The 22,100-nt window shown below is 42.2% G+C and overlaps 1 protein-coding gene across 1 annotated transcript in view; it reads left to right on the forward strand.

The window, feature by feature from the left end:
• The first annotated feature begins 1,743 nt into the window (after nt 1-1,743).
• Nucleotides 1,744-22,100, forward strand: part of LOC139048813 (uncharacterized) — a 42,425-nt gene continuing 22,068 nt past the window's right edge. The window contains exons 1-3 of the mRNA XM_070523584.1: nt 1,744-1,862; nt 19,114-19,214; nt 20,206-20,265. Of these exons, the coding sequence (XP_070379685.1) occupies nt 19,148-19,214; nt 20,206-20,265 (127 nt within the window). The 5' untranslated portion in view covers nt 1,744-1,862; nt 19,114-19,147. The remainder of the gene's footprint in view (nt 1,863-19,113; nt 19,215-20,205; nt 20,266-22,100) is intronic.

Here is a 22,100-nt window from a genome sequence, read left to right on the forward strand (position 1 = left end):
TCACACAGTCGTCATCACGCCATTGCTTTTTGTTTGATTGTCGAGACTTGTGTGCTATCATGCGAGGTCATCATACTGTCGTCGTGATACAGTTTGTTATTAGAACATCTTGGGGCCACCATGCTGTTATTGTAACAACGTCAGCATAAAGTCGTCAACATTCCAGAACTTCCATGCTGTTCTCGTCGCCATCATTCTCTTGGCAATGGTCCTTCACGATTCCATCGTCGTCGTAGTGCCATCATCAGCGATCCTCAGGACAATGTGGTTGTTCCATTGCAATCATGCTGTCGTCCTCACCTTATCGCCCTAATGCCGGTCTATCTAAATGCGTCGCTCCAGCATCTTCATCACATTGTCGTTACACCATGCCGTTCTCATCGTAACATAGTCCTCAATCCATTGTCGTCACGCTGTCGTCATCCGTCCACTGTTGTTATTTTGTTGTCATATGCCGTTGTAATCATTGTTCGACACGATCTCATGTCTGTATTCCATTGTTGTTATTGCCTCACTTGGCATAAACTTTAAATCTTGCTTTCGTGGTGGCTTCGTTGTCTTTATTCTAGCGTCACCACGCAGCCAGCGCCATGACGCTTCCGCCCTGCAATTTTCGTCAAGACATTGCTGTCATACCCTCGGGTCATCATCTTTTCTTCTTTAGGTGATTGTGGTCTTTCTATGAATCGCCAGACACTCTCTATCATGCCTTTACGTTGTCGTCACTCTATCTTCGCTGTGTTTTTGTTGCCACGTCAGCATAGTTATTCATTCCATTTAGTGCGTGAAATATGCATGTCGGAGGGTCGCCTTTGGCTCTTTCTTGGCCATAAATATGACCGTCCCATGTAGTTATACGTTGCGTAGCCTAAAACGAGAAACATTGCACGCATCACCGTCAGTTACCTGGCATTTATTTACCTGCTTCACAGTTGCGTACCTTCACATAAAATCCAATATGTGTATTTATCTGCATATATATATTTTTTTCGACCACGAAAGCTCCGATAGCAGGGACATTCAGGGGTTGCCGGTTTCTGTGGGCCACAAGCCTTACTGTAATCTTGGTAATATTTGTGAGAACTTGTGGCTCGTTTCTTTTCGCTCAATGCACAGAGCACTCCACCATTCATATAAACACGGCCGCGAAAATTGCGAATGGAACCCATTATTTCATGCGCATTAGTATAGTGTTTTAATAGCCGAGCTACTTCGGGGGCGCTGGAATACACCGGTGATCAGAAAGAATAGTAGTAGCGCGAGGAAAAAAACGCTGGGATACTATAAGCCATTTTATTGTAAGAACAACGCTTTTTACTAGGGCTGAATGTATATACTATTACTAGTCGAATATTTGTACCTACAAATCGTATTCGAAGTGTCGGTGATCGTTAATTAATGACGAAAGCATCACTTTCCCGATGTGCCAACCTGGTATTGGCATTTTCCCGAATTGAATTTTTCATATATGAAATGTGAGCCGAATATCATACTTGCTCTTAACGTGCGTCACTACACAATATAGCAGTGACTTCTTAAATTCTGAGCGATAGGTCTTGTGCGTATCTCTGAACCTTCTGAAGAACAGGAATAAAAAAACTCTGTTGGCATTATCGGCTCCACGTCCGTTCGTAGCTGCAGAAATAATTTCAAAAATGCTCACTGACTTTACTCGACATTAGTATGTATACGAAATTTAAATGTGACCGATATGAATTATGCCGTAATTCTTCTCCGTGTCAGCCTGAAGGTAGGAGCTTAGATATATAACCTGCCACCAGGCGCACTATATTGTACACGAAGTTGACACTTAATCAGAGGAAAACCGTTACTGCGGGGCTGACTGAGCTGTGATCCTTCTTGTGAGCATTCATGAGTATTTCTGTCCTCTTTGTATTCGAAATAATATGAGTTGTGGTTATCTTACAAAAATGTGAAAATTAGAACATTTGCTATCGCATAGCTACGCTATATTGTAACTATTTTGCGTCACCGCTATCCTATAGTTGTAGAGCTCAATTAAGCGGATTTTTCAACTGAAAGTTAGCATAATGTGCGGCGTATAAACTCCGCATGCTGGATGCAGTTTTTTTGCGTTTATGTTGTTTTGTTTGCAGGAATACTGTTGTTCTTTTTTGAGAAACCGCCATGGCTGCTTAGTGACTTTCGTATTGTGCTGCTAAGCACTAGCTCGCGGAATCAAATCCCGTCGACCACGGCCGAATTTAGATGGGCGCGAAATTCAAAAACACTTATGTAATTAGTTAGGTGTGAACGGCGTGCCTCATGTTCGCATCGTGGTTCCGGCATGTAAAACACAATAATCTGTTTTTAATTTTTGTGTCAACGCTACATTACTCGCATTGCACTCTCTTGAATAACGTGTGCATCTATGTAATAATTCCAATGCGCCTACTTATTTTGTCGTGGTTTCCTAACTGCAGAGGAAAGGCAAGATAGCTAACATCTGAAGCAACCATCCCAACGCATTGCTCAATAATGGAAGCTACCTATCCTCCCTCCTAACATGCACACGCAATTCACATATACAGCGACATACTAATTCTTAATACTAATTCTAATACTACTAATACTGCACTTAAATCTTAGAGTACGCGCACACACGAACACAAGATTGTTCTATTAGGCCTAAAGCGAACAGAAACTGTAATTTTTGCTCTGAATATACCAAATGATAAAACAAATTAGCTAGAACTGACCAAGCGCGAGCAAAACACGGACGAAAAAAGACGCACGCACACACACACATACACACACGCACACACACACACGCACCACACACACGCACACAGACACACGCACACAGACACACGCACACACACACACACACACACACACACACACACACACGCACACACACACACACGCACACACGCACACACGCACACAGACACACGCACACACACACACACAAACACACACACACACACACACACACACACACACACACACACACACACACACACACACACACACACACCCAGGCGCCTATGTGTGTCTTCTTTCGTCCGTGGTTTCCTTGAGCTTGTATGGCGCTTAAATACGCAACACCAACGTGCCAAGACTGCCACGTTGCTGAAATGAGTTAGGTTGTTGTCTACATCGAATCGTCTGCGTCTACTAAACCACATTCCAGTTAAGCGATGCATCACAAGTATTTTGTAAAGAAAAAGTGAGGTTTATCAAAGTGGCTGAACTAATCGCTCAAGTGGATTCTCTAAAGGTCATATCATAAGAAAGTGTAAAGCAGAAGAATCTGGGGTGTCAATGTAGGGAAGCTGGATTTTGACTTCTTTCCGACGCAGAGAGAAAAAAAGAAAAAAAAAACATGAATTCATTTTAATTTATTCATTCGTCATATGGATACGACGTCAGTATTTTGTCTTTGAAAGCACAATCCAGACTACCGCCCATCTTCCTTGGAACCCGCATTGTTGGCCTCACTGGTTTTCACAAGTTTCTTTTTATTCTTCTGTCAATCCAACATGGTATATTACAGCCGCAGCATACAGATCCTATCGCACCCGTCATTTATTTCAATTTGCCCGTCCACCGTCGCACAATACTTCGTTTTTTTCCTTCATTATATTCTAGAGCAGCTACACAGTGGAACAGCCTATCCTGTGACATCGTCTACATCGCTACTTTATCTTCTTAACTGCTTAAGAACGCGTAACTGATCTTCAATGTTAAAAATCTTCGCCGTATGCTTTCCTATTCGAAATATAATCTCACCCATTTTGTTCCATCCCCCGAAATGGAGGCCTTTAAGGAAATAAATAGAACTGAACTGAACAATTTTTTCTGCCCTGTCCCGTCAAAACAGGTATAAAAGGAATTTGATCCCTAAGAAAAAAATCATCATCATCATCATCATCATCATCATCATCCTGTTTTATGTCCACTGCAGGACGAAGGCCTCTCCTGCGATCTCCGATTAACCCTGCCCTGCGCCAACCAATTCCGACTAGTGCCCACAAATTTCCTAATTTCATCGTTCCACCTAGTTTTCGGCCGTCCTCGACTGCATTCCCATTCTCTTGGTATCCATTCTGTAACCCTAATGGTCCAATGGTCATCTAGCCGGCGCCTTACATGACCTGCCCAGCTCCATTTAATTTCTCTTGATACAAATTAGAATATCTTCCATACCCGTCGCTCCCTGATACAAACCGCTCTCTTTCTGTCTCTTAACGTTATACTTTGCAATCTTCGTTCCGTCGCTCCTTGCGCGGTCCTTAACTTGTTCTCAAGCATTTTTGTCAGTCTCCAAGTCTCTGCCCCATATGTCAGCCCTGGTAAAATGTACTGACTGTATACCTTGATTTTCATTTAAAATGGCAAGCTTCCAGTCAGGAGCTGATAATGGTTACCGTATGCGATCCAAACGTTTTTTTATTCTTCTATTTATTTTCTTCTCATGATCAGAGTTTCCTGTGATTAATTGATCCAGGTAAACACAGACTCTAGAGGCTGACTTGCGTTCCTGAACTCTTCTTCCTTTGCCCGGCTATTCTTCATTATCTTTGTTTCTTCTGCATATTAACCTTCAACCCCACTCTTACAATCTCTCTGTTAAGGTCCACGATCAGTTGTAGAAACTCGTCTTCATCGTTGCTGATTGGAACAATGTCATCAAAAAACCGAAGGCTGCTGCGATATTCGCCGTCGATCCTGACTCGTAAGCCTTCCCAGTTTAATAGTTTGACTACTTCTTCCAAGCACGCAGTGCACTGCATAGGAGATTGCGTCTCCCTGTCTGAGACCTTTCTTTATAGGCATTTTCCTGCTTTCCTTGTGTAAAACTAAGGTAGCTCTAGAATCTCTGCACATGTTCTCCAGGGTATTTATGTAAGCGTTCTGTACTCGTTTATTACGCAATGCCTTTATCCTTGCTGGTATCTCTACTGAATCAAATGCATTTTCGTAATCTATGAAAGCCATATAGGGAGGCTTATTGTGCTCTGCGGATTTCTCGATAACGTGATTAATTGCATGGATGTGATCCATTGTAGAGTATCCCATCCTGAAGCCAGCATGTTCCCTTGGTTTACTAAAGTACAGGGTTGCCCTTGTTCTGTTGGAGATAATTTTGGTAAACATTTTATATATTACTGTGAGTAAACTAATCGGTCTATAAGTTTTCAATTCTTTAACTTCTCCCTTTTTGCGGATTAGTATAATCTTTGCATTCTTCAAGTTTTTTGGCACTCTTGCAGTCGATAGACACTTCTTATGCAGAGCCACCAGTTTTCCAAGCAGTATGTCTCCTCCATCGTTGAATAAATCGACTGTTATCCCAGCTTCTCCTGCCCCTGTTCCTCATGTCTTGCAATGCCCTTTTGACCTCATCGCTAGTTATAAGAGGAGTTTTTGTATCCTGTTCATCACTGTGTCTAAAGGAGGTATCCTGACTCCTCTGGGTATTGTACAGGTGAGTAGAGAATTCTTCGGCTTCTTTTACTATGGCTTGGAGATCGCTGATGATATTACCCTTATTATCTTTCAGTGCATATATCTTGGTTTGTCCTATGCCAAGTTTCGTTCTCACGTATTTCAGGCTGCGTTCATTTTTTACGGCTTTTTCAGTCTTTCTCATGTATCACTTATTTTCGCCTTGTTGATCAGCTTTGACAGTTCCGCGCATTCTATCTTATCTCTTGAGTTGGACACTTTCATGCTTTGTCGTTTCTTTAGTAAGTATTTTGTTACATGGGAAAGCTTGCCTGCTGGTTGGCTTGGTGCCTTGCCTCCCACTTCAACTGCTGCCTGCGAAGCCAGCCTAGTTACGGTTTCCTTCATTAGATCTATGTCATCATCATCTCTTTTTTCTAAGGCTGCATATTTGTTTGCAAATACCAGCCTGAAGCTGTCTGCTTTTACCGTTACTGCCTATAGGTCGGCCTGTTTCTTTTTGGCCAATTTTGTTCTTTCTCTCTTCAAATTGAGGTGAATCCTAGCCCTTAGTAACCTATCATCACTGAACTTTTCCCCTACCTATCACTTATACATCCTGCACAATGCCGGCATCAGCAGAAAGTATGAAGTCAATTTCATTTCTTGTTTCACCATTAGGGCTTTTCCAGGTCCTCTTTCTGTTGCTACGGTTCCTAAAAACGTGTTAATTATTCGAAGCTCCTTCCTTCCTGCGAATTCTACCAGCATTTCTCCCCTAGTGTTCCTAGAATCGACACTGTAATTGCCAATTGCTTGTTCACCAGCCTGCCTTTTCTCCACTTTTGCATTGACGTCGCCTATTTGTACAGTATACTGAGTTTGCGCTCTTCTCATCGTTAATTCAACATTTTCATAAAACTGATCTACTTCCTCATTATCATGACTGGATGTTAGAGTATAGGCTTGTACTACCTTCAATCTATACCTTTTATTAAGTATGATTACGACTACAGCTACCCTCTCAATAATGTTTTAGAATTCGTCATGCTGCCAGCTATGTTCTTATGAATTAGAAATCCTACCCCGTATTGCTTCTTATCTGGGAGACCTCTATAGCAGAGGACATGTCCGTTATTCAGCAATGTATAAGCCTCACCAGTTCTTCTAATATCAGTAAGGCCGATGATATCCCAAACAATGTCTGATAGTTACTCAAAGAGTCCAGCTAAGCTAGCCTCACTCGAGAGGGTTGGGGAGGTAAACGTTACAAGGGTCAGTTTCCATTGGCGACCTGTCCGGACCCAGATATTCTTAGCACCCTCCGCTGCATTAAAGATCTGACTACCGCCTGGTGAGGTGCTCTGCAGTTTCTGCAGAGTGGGGAAATCGCGTAATTGAGTGATTCATTCGAGAGGCAGTGGCCGAATTCTGCACCAGGGAGGCCAATTGCTGTTCTGCTGAGGGAGTGTCTTGTTGAAGCTTCGTGGGTCTTCCTAATTTGGTTGTACCTGGATTAGTGTTGCCCAACTTGCTCTCGGCATCTTTTGCCGGTGTCAGGCGTCACTCCAATCCTGCAGATGTTGCGCACTGGAGGAGGTGAATTCCTAACTCACCAAAGCAAAAAAAAAAAATCTTATAGAGGGATTTGTACTTCCGACTATTGCAATCGTGCATTCGACATAGCTCAGTCCAGATAAACCCAAAGGCAGCGAGGCTCCCTTATTGCCCTCAAGTACAGCGGAGAGAGCCCTACATGCTTAGAAGCTTCTTTGATTTATCCGCTATAGAAGTGTTGGGTAACTTCAATATAGCAGGATTTCTAAATGGTTCTGGCCTCGTAGTTCCGGAATCGCACGTGCGCAGATGGCCGTGACCTCGTCTAGGCAAACCCTACAGGCGTACCGACGACCATTCAAAGTTGCGAATACATGCTCATGATATACAGGAGTACAAATGGCAACCCGTGAAAGCGAATATAAGTACAAATGTATAAGAAATAACTCGACGCAAAGTACGACTTTTTTAAATGAATATATGTATATGAAATATGGAACTGTTGATGTTACGTTATTTATTTCTTATCGTTTGCGTGCTACTGCCAACCTCATCACTTTTTGTCTTCCTTTAGCGCTGCAATTTATTTTGTATTGAGGAGGGGGGATATTCAGCACAAATATATTATTCTCTAAGCATCTGCCTGCTCTGAATCATTTCTGTAGTTCTCAAAGTACATCTTATTTATCAACCAACTTTGACGGTTCTAATTTTATAAACTGCATTGCCATTCTATATAGTACCAGCATTACTGTAACTGGCCTGTACGAGCTCGTCGTATCCTTATCAGTTTGCCTTGGCAGATCAGGTTCATCTTCCTCTCACGTCATCTAAAAGAATTTTCTTTATTCTAATTACTTGCTCTATCACACTATTCAGCATTTCCTTGCTCTTCGGACTGAAGTTTTTGATTAGCTATATTGAGAATTCATAGGGACCTGCAATCTTGGTATTAGGGAGATTTTCTTCTGTATTTTTCCAGTAACATCATTTTATGGTAACTTTTGATCCCCCAGACTTCATGTGGTTGCTGGATCGGTTTGAGTCTGAAGTATGCTTTCTTTGGTGCTGAAGTTATCCCTAATAACGTCTGTGATGTACCGCAGTGCATCGTCTCCTTTGTAGACGTTGCCGTCTTCTTACCTCATAATCGTTTGCCAATGTTAATTTTGAACTCCAAGTGCTTACATGGTTTCAGAATCATTTTGGTGCGGTTTTGCCTCATTTGTAAATGATACGCACCGAACATTCACTTGTGCATTTAATTTCTTCTTGTACGAGCTCAGGAGTACCTTAGGAGCACCTCTCTTCGTTTATTGCCAACTGCTTGGCTTCTCAATCATCCTTACTTGCCTGCTTATGCTCTTCTATAGCTTGCTTTATTCCTGTTCCGCCACTCACGTGGTATCCTCTTTCCAATCAAAATTTTTTTTTGCCATGTCTGTTTTATCTTTTGCTCCATAACGTCTACCAGTTCCTTACATTCCCAGACTACTGTAGAAAACGCCTCCATTTTCTTTCCTATGTTTCTTGCAATATATGCTTCTTGCTTTTCATTCATTTTAATACTTCCACTGCTATTGGTTTGTGTTACGCGTTAGTATCTCTCCCATATTTTAAGGTAAGACATTTATGATAGCTACCCAGGCAATATTTTCTATCTTTGTCTATTACCTAGCTGGTCTAGCTGTTCATAACCCATTCCGGAGACTAAGCCAAAATCGATACCGGACTGTCTACGCAGTGCCACCTTACCTGTCCATGACACTCACACTTGCTGTTAACTATTATAACGTTCTGTTCATCACACAGATCCAGCACTGGAGAACCGTCGCACTCAGTATATCCGTCTAAATTCTCCATGTGCGCATTAATATCTCCCACAAATATCACCTGGTTTGATATTTTGAACTCAATAATATTGATTCCAATGCAGTCAATGAAATCTATCGTTTTTATTTCTGCTAACACTGCCTGTCCCTAGGTAAGCTACTTCAAGCCACATCTTCTGGCCTTCCCATGTGCCGCTACCCCATAAATACCCCTAAATGTCTCTTTCACCGTTTGAACATCATACCTCAACTAGTTAGCATGCCTATGTATCTGCCTTTCCTTGACGCTGTCATTCTGTGGCACCCCTCCCATACGAAATTGTCACTAAGAGGCTGCTGCTTCAAATCATGCACATGCGGTATGGTGGAGGTGTATAAGCTTCATCTGCAATTTTGGTCAAGGTGTATAAGTTTGTAATTTCTTTGTTTTGAAATCTTGGTACTTCGGACATAGTATAAGAGATAACTCTACGTAAGTCTACTGTTATTAAGTACAACACAACTATTGCTTAAAATTGCATTTGCTACTGTATATACTCGAATCTAACGCGCATCTTTTTTCCAATAGAACTCGTCCAAAAATTTGTGTGCGCGTTAGTATCGAGTACGACACTAAAGCTGCATTACCACATCGCCATCGCCACTTCCACATGGCCGCTTTGTACACACTTCAAGCCCAGCTGCCATAGCTTCCTCCAAGCGCTGTAGTACCTGGCGTTCGTCTTCCCATTTTCTACGTTTGCTCTGTCAGCATGGAAGTGCCGACTGCGAAGACACGCGATGCCCCAATTAAAAGGAAAGTGATCATGTGTGCGGAGGCGGACGGAAATCGGCCGGCATCACGGCGCATTCGCAGTTCCCGAAACTTGCGTGCGGGAGTGGCACAAACTGAAGAGGCGTTCTACTCCGGCGGCTGCTGCGTATGGCACGGCTGCGCGACCCACATCTTGAAACCGATGCGCAATGGCGACTGAGTCTACCCATATAGGCGTACACGCTGAGTTGTCGTCGCTTAGGTCACGTTGAAGTGAGAGGCCGCACAAAGGTCAATTTGCTCGCCCCTGCTACAGTACTTCGTCACTCCAGTGTTTTGATAAGAGTTTCCGCGGGGCACTGAGTGATGCGTGTTCAAGTTTGCTTGTGCATGCGTGACCCCATGCCTGTTAATTGAGGTATAACTACGACTATCCTTACATTTCATACAGCTGTCTACTAAATTGCTATCGCAATCGATGCTTCACCTCTATGGGTAAAACTGGGACTTTTTCTATTTTTCGCAACTGTAGTATATAGGGAGTATATATTTGTTTTGTTTTTTCAAATGAGAAAAAGTTGTATTTCTGTATGAAAGAAAGAAATGCGTGGTACTATAAAGAACTTTTTTTAGGTCACAGCAAACGGATGCGCGTTACAATCGAGGGCGGGTCTCGGCCTTTTACTTTTTTTTTTGCTCACGGAAAGCGAGAGTGCGATACAATCGAGGGCGCGTTAGAAGCGAGTAAAGAGGGTACACTATTATACACTCATGCGTTGTTCTATGCTTCGGAAATCAAAATGGCACGATGGCTGCAGCAACACACTGAACTGCGTATCACGTGTAAAAGAGTCGTTCCATTTTCGATATGATTGGTCTCGATTTGACTGGTTAAATATTAAAGCACTTGGACTAGATGGAATATCAACTTGAGAAACAAAAAAATACTTTCTCACAGTTATGGCCGCTCTTGTCATCTGTCTTGCTAATGCCGGCGTATAATCGTTATCGCGCTCACCAATGTCGTTTCCCGAATTGAAGACACCTTGGGTGCCTCAGAACTTGGAGCATACAGCTATACCTTGAGTAGTGCTGCAACACACACCTTGTATGCAATGGGGACCAGCGCGGACCGGTTAAAGTCTGATGTGGGGGCCAACACCATTGAAACCGTAAGGGTTAGGCGCTTGATAAAGAGTTGCTTGGGTAGACTGTCACCAAACGACCTTCTTCGAGTGCCAAGGAAGGCCTACATCTTCTTAAAGAGCTATGACAGACCGCGATCCCCAAGCTTCCATACAGAAATGTAGCAGCACCCATTCGGTAATAAATTTGCGCGGAAGCATTGCCTACTTCAGCGTTTCGCGTTTCGTATGGCGTCTGTTTGCACGCCATACAAACTTGGAGGGCTGAGTGAGTGCCCACACCTTGCCTACTGTGAATTGATGTGGCGGATTCAGAACGGGCTGCTACTTCAACAAGACACATGACAGCATGATCCAGCCAGAAGGAAGTTAGTGGTACTGCATAGCAAGTCATTGGTGAGGTGAGGGACTAGCCTGAGTGGCTGCTTGGCGACGGCCCGGTGAAAATAGCCGTCGGTGCGGTTGTGGTGACGTTGAACTGGTGGGCATAAGGTGAGTGTGTCTTTTTCGCTGGATTACAGTAAAACAAATCAATTGCTTGTTGAAGCGACACCACTCTTTTGATCCGATATTGTGGAGCGCTTCTGGTGGTTGACGTTGCGACGGTCTTTCATGGCCGTTCTTTGACATGGCTTTCTCCAGACTATATGTCCCAATAGAATCCCTAGGAGTGTCGGCATTTAGATGCGGACATCTAAGAAAAATCCTTACAGCCATCTCCAGGATACGAACATGAATCTAGCATTTGACCGAGTTCATAGCAAGGGAATCATGTGATAGAAAATTCGAACAGAGGCGTTAGAAACAGTAATAAATTATTGAAGATTTCGTTTATGAGAATGAAGCGGCAGCCATCATTAGGCATACAATTCCCAGCAACATCAGCCAACCTAACAGGATGTGGAAGCATATGGTTTAATTACGCTGCAAATTTTGAGGATCATTAGTCAACATCTAAGGCATGGTTAGGGAAGTTTTTTTTTCGCTGGTTTGTTGCACCAGTGTAAACCCAATCGGCACTGTTGTAGGCGTTCCAGTGAGCTTCTGCTGAGAAATACAAGGCAAGGAGGAACAAATGTTTCTTTCGGTTAGCTTGGCTTTTGAATTTCGGATTATATTATGGGTATCTATAGGTTATATGAGATGGTGCGCAGAGGCACATATCTGTGTGTTTCTTCTCTAACTTAATGTTAAAATCTCATATTTATCATAAACGACATGTACAACAAAGTTGTGAAGATGTCGGTGAAGAAAATATGACAGAGGGTCAATAATGGCGTCAAAATTACATTTATTGTAGCTCTGGGTTGTTTCTGTGCATGCAAGAGGTTTGGAAGTATAAATAATAATGTAAAATTTAAATGCTAAACTATCACTTAAGCAAAAATCCTCTCCAAACTCCTAAACAGCCAAAGGAACTGGTTCTCGATATTGCTGAAATCAAAATGTTTCAATCATTGGTCAACAGGAGGCTTGAGACTTTGCAAGCTCGTGTATCTTCTCTGGAGTCACCCTCAACGTCTATTGGTGAGCAGGATTCAAACGCCAACGTACACACTCAAATCCAGCAATAAAAAAAAACTCTATATCAACTCTCTCTAGCAGAAACGACAATTTAGAAAGCAGGTCGCGTAGAAACAATATTATTACACACGGTTCAGTGAGGGCTCTAACGGGAATTGGAAGAAGCTTTCTTCCAACGTTGCTATGTGGTTTGAGGACACTCTTAAGAACGCACGATCGCGTATCCAAAGTTGTTATAGACTCTGCAATAACTTCAGAGGTCGGTCAAGTCCCGTTGTTATGAAGCTCCTTGATTTTCAGGATAAAGGGGTGGTGCTGAGGAATTGCTATAAACTAAAGAACACTAGCTGTTATGTTTCAGGAATTTCTCTCCACAGGTCTGCAATATTTGCAAGAAGCTCTGGAAAGCATCCTGCTCTCATAAGGACAGTGGTTCATCTGTCCAACTTCGATTTGATCACGTATTTATTAACAGGGTACGATATGATTGGGATAGCACATCCAATACTCTCGTCAGTTCATCTGCTTGCTCTACTAAACCGGCCGAAACACTTGCTAGGACCAAATCCCATTGAATTCACGGCGCTCGCAATAAACTTTCCATTTTAAACGTTAATGCAAGAAGCCTTGTCAGCAGTTTCTCTAAATTTCTTCGCTTGGTGTGGCCTTACTCGTAGCATATTATCGATGTTACTGAGATCTGGTTACATGATGGTGTGCATGGTTCTGTGGCAACCTCCCTGGTTTGAAAGTGGTTCGGCGTGAAAGAAAATTCGAGAGAGGAGGCGGTGTTGCTCCATTTCTTCAACCTCACCTTCACTTTTCTGTGCTCCTTGCACGACCTGATACTGCGTCTTTGTGGTGCAAAGTTAAACTTGAAAATATGTTTTGATTATAGATGTCGTTTACCGTTCGCCTGGTTTTACCATTACAGATTCTATGTGAATTTTTGCATAGTCATAATATTTCTTCATCCAACGCTATCTAGATAGGCGATCCTACTTCTTCCGGTGTTCATTGCTGTTCTATGAAAGTAAGTGGACACGAAGTAGCTATCCGGCAAGAGTTAGTCCACATTTCATTGTCCTGTGGCCTGCATCAGATGGTTCAAGATTTCACTCGGCGAACTTCAGTCCTTGATCTTGTCTTTCTTACTAAATCTCTTTTTATTGCCGGTTACGAATGCGATGTTATTGATGGAATATCTGACCACAATGCTGTGTTCACTTCAATTCCTGGCTCCATCCCTAGATCGCGCCATATGTACCGCACATTTCCTGACTTTAACCGCGCTGATGCTTTGGCCCTAATAGACGCCGTATGCGATTCTCTTTATGAGTTTGAACTAATAAGTACCACTAGGGATACTAATACATTGACAAGTTTCTTCGAAAATCTTGTCAGTAAATGTATCAACCTTTTTATTCCTTTAAAACTAAAGGAAACATACACTGAAATTCCTCGGATGCCTAGGGACCTTTTCCATTTATCACGTTTTGTGGCCATATTACGTCTCTCGAAACGTACTGGTGACTCAACAAAACTGATGCTATTCCATTGCGCTAAAAAGGAATACTGTGCCAAAAGGGTTGTTGCAAAAAATTTTCTTACCAGGTAACTTTACCAAAATTATTGATGGTTAATCCCCGAAAATTATGAAAAGCTATCCTACCAACGGGGTCATCGTCGGACACGTTGATAATTAACAATGTTGCAGTTTCTGATTCGCAGACAATAGGTTCTTTTAAGACCTACTTCCACTGTGTCTTTACGACTGATATCTCTGTAACCCCTGTTTTCGATTCCAAATCACACCCTTTAATCGACGATATATTACTGTCTCCCGAGGGTGTACTTAACTTAATCCTAAACGTAGACACCAAGATGCCGTGTCGTCGTGACGTTATCCCGACTAATTTCTCGTTCGATACTTTCTGTGGTGCAGCAGATATCAAACTATTATGTTTAGAAAATCTCTCTGAACCGGCACTTTTCCTCCGTCATGGAAACTTGCCTCAATGCTGCCCTTATTTAAGTCGAGTAACGTTCCATTGTTATATAACTATAGGCCAATCTCCTCAACAGCACACTCATGAAAATTACTCGAACAGAGTATCTTTAAACATAATATGAAGTTTCTTGAAAGTGGGAAACTTTTATGCACTTTCCAGCATGATTTTAGGCGTGGCTTTAACACTATAACACAACTGACAGAATTCGTTCATGACATCAGCAGTTCTTTAGACATAGGTGACAAGATTGATGCTATTCTTACAGACTCTAGAAAGGCCTTCCACACTGTGTCACACCCTAAACGTATGAGCAAGCTGCTCGCTATAGTAAAAAATGCATCTTTGGTTGGCTCGATATCGAACTTTATTTCCCAGCGTATATTTTTAATCGCTACTAACTCACCCTTGATGCCCGTTTCATCACGGGCTCTCCAAGGCTCAGTACTGGGTCCTCTTTTATTCATGCTTTACTATAATGATCTCCCCCTACGCACCTCAGTTTTACATTATGCAATTATATTTCCTGCTGATAATGTTGTCCTTAACAATTTGTCCTCAATTAATTTTGCTGGCTTCTGTAACTGGTCCGAAGTATGGCAAATGAATATGAACGTTTACAAAACTGTCGCCATGTTCTTTACAGAACGCTGATCCCCTTCTTTCTTTGCCTATGTCTTTAACAATATTATTTTAAATAAGGTCTTCAAATTCAAATATTTATGTATCCCACTAACACACGATTTGTCATGGTCGAAACACGTTGATGTCACCTGTAACACGGCCCCTAAAAGACTAGGTTACTTACACCGTATGCTGCGTCTTGCTCCTCAAGAAAGGAAACTTGCATTTAAAACTCTCATCCGCAGCATCCTCAAATATGGCTGTGTTGTACGGAGCCCATGCAAACACTCTGACGTCAAAAACTAGAATCAGTGCAAAAAAGGCAGTGGGTTTTTGTTTGTAGGTGAGATGACAAGGAATCTTCGCCGTCTAACTCTCTTCCCTTTCTTTATCTCACTCCTCTTGCAGTGCATCGCAAAGTTGAATGCCTAGAATTTCTGCACACGTTAATTAATTCTCCTCGCCTCTCCCCTCTATATAACTATTCGACTTTTTCCAAACCGTCAAGTACTAGGAGTCACCATGCTCTAAATAAATAAACCTTTTTACCCGCACTTATTCCTTTAAACACAGCTTTTTTCTTAATCAACAATTGAAGTTTGGAATTTATTACTGGGCAACATCTGTTCACTACCATGGAAACAATTCACGCAAGCTTGTTTATAAATGTTTGTGTGTTTGTTGTTCATCCCACTCCTGCAAAAACGTTATTTAGGCTGCAGTATGTATAAATAAATAAATAAATAAATAAATAAATAAATAAATAAATAAATAAATAAATAAATAAATAAATAAATAAATAAATAAATAAATAAATAAATGGCACACACTTGTACAGGTGATGATGTCGGTACAAAATGTAGTATTTTAGATGTCCCTATAAAAATTCCGATTGGCTGAAAGATCAGCCGTGTTAGTGAAAACAGTGAAAAATAGTTCCAAAATCACCGGTTTCAACCGCGTGTGCAATAGATGCAAGAGGCACAGAAGACCAAGATGTGTTACGATAATTGTTGTAATACATCACACTGGAAAATGTGGAACTTGTTTGCCAAGAAGGTTCACTACATCATGGAATTTATTGCCAAATTCAAACGAATTACCAGAAGGGCGGTAATAGACACCAATTTCATTTGCGGTGGGTCATTTCGACGCCTGGCCAGATATATTCAGGCTGACGATTCACATCAATAAGGTAGGATGCCAGAGGCTTTTCAATAGATATCAGTACGCTGCCCACAGCCCCTGTAGAGGAGTGCGATAGATTGCGAAACGCGAAACATTGTTAGCACTTTCGCGGTCGAAAATGTTAGGGTGCGACCAAGTTAACGTAGAGGCAATAACATCGCCGTCACCTAATGTTTGTTAAGTATACTGCATGAGTTACAGTGTAATGCACTCATATGCGTGGTGATGAAAAAGCGCCACAGCCCCTCGCCCATCTTTCTTTATATACGGTACGTTGAACGATTCCCAAGCTACGTGTGCTGCGCGTGCGCGGCCGGACGGCGGCTCGAATTACTTGATGCGGTCTGTCGCTGAGGCGTACCGTGAAAAACTTAATAAACATCTTTTTTTCCTTTAGCTGAATTGATAACGGCTCTGACGAAGTCAAGATATTTTCTTAATGGCAGCATCATGTTGTCAAAATCCGCAGACACGGAAATGTTCGAAGGCTTCAATTTGATCCGCTATGAAATGTATATTTCCTTTATTTCAAGAGCATTGAGCTTCTTGACGATTGGGCGGCATCTTGAGTTCATAAAGTGATCAAAACGATGATGGCCTAATGACATTGGACGACAATTATTTTCTCAAGGGGGTAGAAATCACAGCAATAGCATTTTGTGTGTCTTTTTGCGAAGACTCGCAGCCATCAAGAATGCTATGAAATATCGAATTGGTATGCCTTGAGCCGTCTTCCTATTTGTTACACCGAGACTCTAACTTGTATTGCTGCTATGTCAGGTGTCCAGTAACATTGCAGACATCGGTGTAATCAGCCCTAACATTTTAGGAGAGTTTAACTTGACTCTCGACTAAAGTGAGGCGTTCGAAATGTTAATTGGGTATTTTAAAGGCTTGCTGACAAGATTGAATAACGCGCGCATCATGCCTTAGGTTTGTCAGTGCTTAGTAAAGTTCTGTGTTCCGTTTTTTAAAATTTCTTTTAGCATTTGAAATATTTATGACATTTGCTCAGTGGTACTCACGCTATCGCCAGACACTGTAGGATAAAATCGACGGACAGGGCTTGTAGCGATCTTGCCTGGTTGCAGAAACAGGACCACGAAATCATCACATTCATACAGTGTCTAAATACGTATACTCGCGCCCACACCAGCGTCGAGCCGTTGGAAGGCGCACAGCAACATTATGTAAAGTAGACACATATTCAAAGTCGGAGATTCTGATTCCTCCACCTAAGGTTCAAATCCCAATTACTTTCAGTCCACGCTTAGCTCTCTTTGTCGTTTTCTGTGCCCTCAAATCTACGTGGCCAAATATCAGTTCCCCTAGACACGATGCGATTCAACATAATTTCATGCATGGCTGCAGCACTGTTGCTTCAATAGGTTTAGGAGAACGCGACTGCATCGCCTTGTGCATTTCAACATCAATGGTGGCACCATCTCGGCGAACATCATATTAGGGCTCCTTATACATAGAAAAAGTTTGTAGATTGCGACAGCATATATCTAGATTTTGTTATTACTCATAAACGCTCAATTCATCCCTAATCCGGTGGTTCAATGGCTTTGGCGTTCTGCGGCTCGCCTTGAGGTGGCGGATTTCAAAGCTCAGAACGCTTTTCTAACATGCTCTAAATTAATACTGAATATCCCAAGGGGGTGGGGCCACAATCATTCCGGAACCACCACTGTACCGCACTTTCCCAACTACACCGTCTCCTATGTCCGGCAAGTTATTGTAATGTTGTAAGTAGTACAAATTTATACAATTCTGGCACGTCAGGTACATTAACATCTTGAATGACTACAAGTCGCTTTTCAAAGTAAAATAACGTCAAGAAATGTAGTTAGGCTTCACCTTTAACGTTTTTGATTTCTTTTCAAGCGTACACCGACGAAAACCGTTTGCAGATTTGCTTGTCTCACAATAAATATATTTTGAATTTTCATACATTACTTAAAGGAACAGGAAAAAATATGAAGGCACTTAGGAAGCAAAATGTGCTATTGCACATTTTGCTTAGTGCTATTGCACATGACTGTTTCACCTTTCACGCAGGTGACATCTGCTTCACCTCCCCCACAGGTCGGGTCGGTATCGCACTATCTTCGGGATCGGCCCATGTATTGAGAGTGCTTAACGCCTGCTTTGACAGCAATAGCACATTAGTGCTAGTGCAGTCAATATAATAATAATATAATATATGGGGTTTTACGTGCCAAAACCACTTTCTGATTATGAGGCACGCCGTAGTGGGGGACTCCGGAAATTTTGACCACCTGGGGTTCTTTAACGTGCACCTAAATCTAAGTACACGGGTGTTTTCGCATTTTGCCCCCATCTGCTAGTGCAGTCAAGGTTCTTGACAGTTTGTCTGCTGACCTTCTGACAATGAGTGGGCCACAGATTTGCGGAGTACTTAACATAGTATTGCATAGTATTGGGAGTGCTTAACGCCCGCTTCACCTCCACCAAGGGTTGGGCCGGCATTGCACTATGTTCGGGCTTGGCCCACGTATGGTGCTTAACGCCTGCTTCACCTCCGCTGCGGGTAGGCGCGGCATTGCACTGTCTCGGGGATTGGTTCACGTATGGGGAGTTTTTTGCTTACCACGCGAACGACGCGAAAATTTCCTTGGACGGTAGAGATATAGAGCTTCGCTCTAAAAAGCATGGCTCATAGAGCGGTCTCCTACAATTCTCTCTGCAGAACATTTTTAAATGTTTATAGAGGTTGTTGAACTTCAGTCGCAGCTATAGACGCTCATCATTTTGTCTGCATATAGATGCCTACTGAACTTCCAATGATGCTTGTTACAAATGCAGCTGTATTGAGACGTATCATGTGCGTGAGGCATCAGGCGATATTAGTGGCTTGGTTACAATGCTTCAAGAAAAATACCAATACTCGTTATTACGTATGCGTTATCGCTTTTTTTACTAACATTACGGCATATGAAATACTTCAGTTTGTTTCCACCCATAAAAATGAATATTTCAGCAAAAAATGTTTTCTAACCGCCCCCCGTTTCACAGTGCCTCAATATGTACTCTTTCAGTTTACCAAGGACATATCTGATCTTATTTCCGGTGATGACGTCTTCGGTTCTCATTATGCTTTTATTGTTTATTGCATTCTCGGAATGCGACGACCGAATGCGTAAGTGATATTTTATACAATTTTATACTCTGCAATGTTTATTTTTTTTTTCAAAGCCATAGCTATCTGCATTCCTTCCGTCTAGTTTAGGGTTCAATGAATCGCGCCATTGAGCGATTGCAGGAAAAAAATTACAGGCGGTTTGGCCTCGCCAACCACGGAATATCGAGCGAAAGGACATTTTCCTGGACCAAATTCAGCCACTTTCTTGCAGCAAGTTAGGCATTGCTGGGCGTAGTTTGACTGGTTCCTAACTAAATGTTTTGAAGTTGCGATGTCGTTGTTAAACTGTCGTTTTCTTGCACACGATACGCATAGTGAGGGACACTGGGTTTTATAATGCATACAGGCTTATTCGGTGGACACACGGGAAGAAAGATTGCAGATTTACACAAAGGCCGCTTTGTAGTCAGTCTGTATTTTGTATAATGCTTCGTAAACATACAGCGTATGGTTAGTGCATATGTAAGTATGTAGTATGTACCTTCACCTGCATTTTTCAGAGACAGTATCCATGTGGTAGTGAGGGAACAGCTGGCGATTGCGACAAAGCACTTTTATATCACCAAACCTCATCTCCCTGTCTTGCGATGTCGGCGAAATGCGAAATCACCCGTGTACATAAATTTAGGTGCATGTTGAAAGACCCCAGGTGGTTGAAATTTCCGGAGTCCTACACTTCGGCCTGCCTCATAATCAGAAAGTGGTTTTGGCACGTAAAACCCCATAATTTAAAAACTTATCCCCCTCTACTATCCTGTTTTTTTCTATGGCCACTTCCACCAATGTCGAGTAGCTAGACATTGACGTGCTCCTCCGGAAGAGCTCTCTGCTTGTCCTCTAATTAAACCACCTTTTTGCTCTTTCAAATCTAAGCACCAAACTGTAATGCCTGTACCGAATAGCGATGTTGATTTGCCTGGTGCGTGCAAGAAGCTTTTTAAAAACTTTTTTGTTCATGCTCCCTTCGTCATTTCGAAAACATCAACAGGTAGAGTGACCGACCCAGAGTGCAAACTGCAGCGTTACCCAAAACGTGGTTCTCCATATGGTAAGTAAATATGTGTGATCTACTATAACTTAGTAGCAACGCCGATACTTGTCCTCCAGTAACTTCTGCTTACCTCTGTTACGTTCTCGGTCACATTAGAAAGTTTTGAAATAATGCACCTGTCCCTATTTCCGTGGAAGGACTGGTAAAAGCAAGCGTGAGTGAAGAAATTTTAGTTGCCGCTTTGTTATACCATTAGGCTGAGGAGGTTTGTGCAGTGTAGAGAGGTTTAGAAGGCGGCTTCCAAGAAACGGCTCGCACCTCTCTTACTCACGCTGATTTCTTTGTGTGATGTATTACGAAAAAGTGCACAAGTTGAAGACACTTACGAGAGCGCGAGCAATCGAAATGCGCATTATTTAGTGCAGTCGATTTGTGTTGTAAACAATTACGTAAAATATAAATAACTCTTAAGAACAGCGGCATAGTGTGCACTTGGTAAGCGCAGTTTCTTTTTAATACTGTCACGTAATGCGCATATGCAAACTCCGTAGGTATGTGGAAAAATGTATTAACATGGAACAGCAGTTCTGAGCAACGAAAGAAAGGGTATGCCATCTTCATTCAGCCGTCAGTTGCACTTTGGTTCAGACGTTGCATGATCTTGCGGTAAAGAAGACGCTTCATCGACATAAGTCGCCAATCTTGCTGGCGTCGGACCATGTGCTGTATATTGAGCAACATAACTTTTGTTTTGCCCTACTTGAGCTGTTTAGGCCTGTCTATGTAGCCTCTTAGGCCAACCCAGTGCACCAAGTTGTCTGCCTGCTTGGGCCACTAGGTAGCGGTCCTCGTGGCGATGCCATGGGGCAGTGAAAATTCATAATAAGTTGAGAGAAATCATCATAGACGAGGAAGGGTAAAGCAGCATAGGGAGTGGCCGTAAAGGGATCATTTTGAAAATAGGATATGTAGTTGGGAAAGAGACCAAGGAGTGCAAAATGGGCAGTCGAAATTTGAACACTGAACAAATAACAAATATAGACACCAGAGTCGAGGAAAAAATTGGCAAATAGCTAAGAAGGGGAATATAGTGAGCTTCTAAGTCTAATAACGACAGAAATACGGCAAACGAAACATGCTCATTTGAAAGGGGAAAAAAAGGAACTGAAAAGCTGGTGGAACAGGGAGATACCAGAAGCGATCACCGAATGACAGAAAGCATCCCGAGACCACAGGCAGGCAAAGAAGGCGCAGTTGCCGCAGGATGAAGTAGCCAGTAAATGAGAAATATACCGCGAGAAAAAGTCTATGATTCAAATACTGGTGCAAGCAACGATAAGAGGTGAAAGTGAACGTTCGTTTTCAGAAATATGTGAGAAAAAGAAGGCCGCCCCTAGAATATTATGGAACCACATAAAATTACTAGGCAGGAAGTCAAGAACAATTCAACATCTGCTAGCTGAAGAAGGCAACAAACTGGAAGGGGAAGCGGCATTAAATTACATCCGAAAAATAACAGCCGAATCTTTCCAAGGCAATGACAAGGTTGTATTTAAAGAAAAAAAAATTAGCATGAAAGAGACGCAGGTGGAAAAAGAGCTGCTGCTGACAAATTTCAACTGGAAGAAAGCCGAAGAGAAAGTTCCTAAGCGCACAGCCATAGGGCTAGACGACGTTCCCGTTAGGCTGATTAATGAACTAGCACCAAAAAGTAAGGAAGCTCTGGTGAAAGCAATAGGAAAAAACTTTAAAAGATAAACGAATACTAGACAATTGGCGATAAAGTTAAATTAATTTAATTTATAAAGGTAAGGGGGAAAAAGGCAGAATTCACTCGTATAGACCGTTGACACGAAGGTATTTCGCCCTCGTCAGCAGCAGTCCTTGAGATA

This window comes from Dermacentor albipictus, chromosome 8, assembly GCF_038994185.2.
Source record: "Dermacentor albipictus isolate Rhodes 1998 colony chromosome 8, USDA_Dalb.pri_finalv2, whole genome shotgun sequence".
NCBI lineage: Eukaryota > Metazoa > Arthropoda > Arachnida > Ixodida > Ixodidae > Dermacentor > Dermacentor albipictus.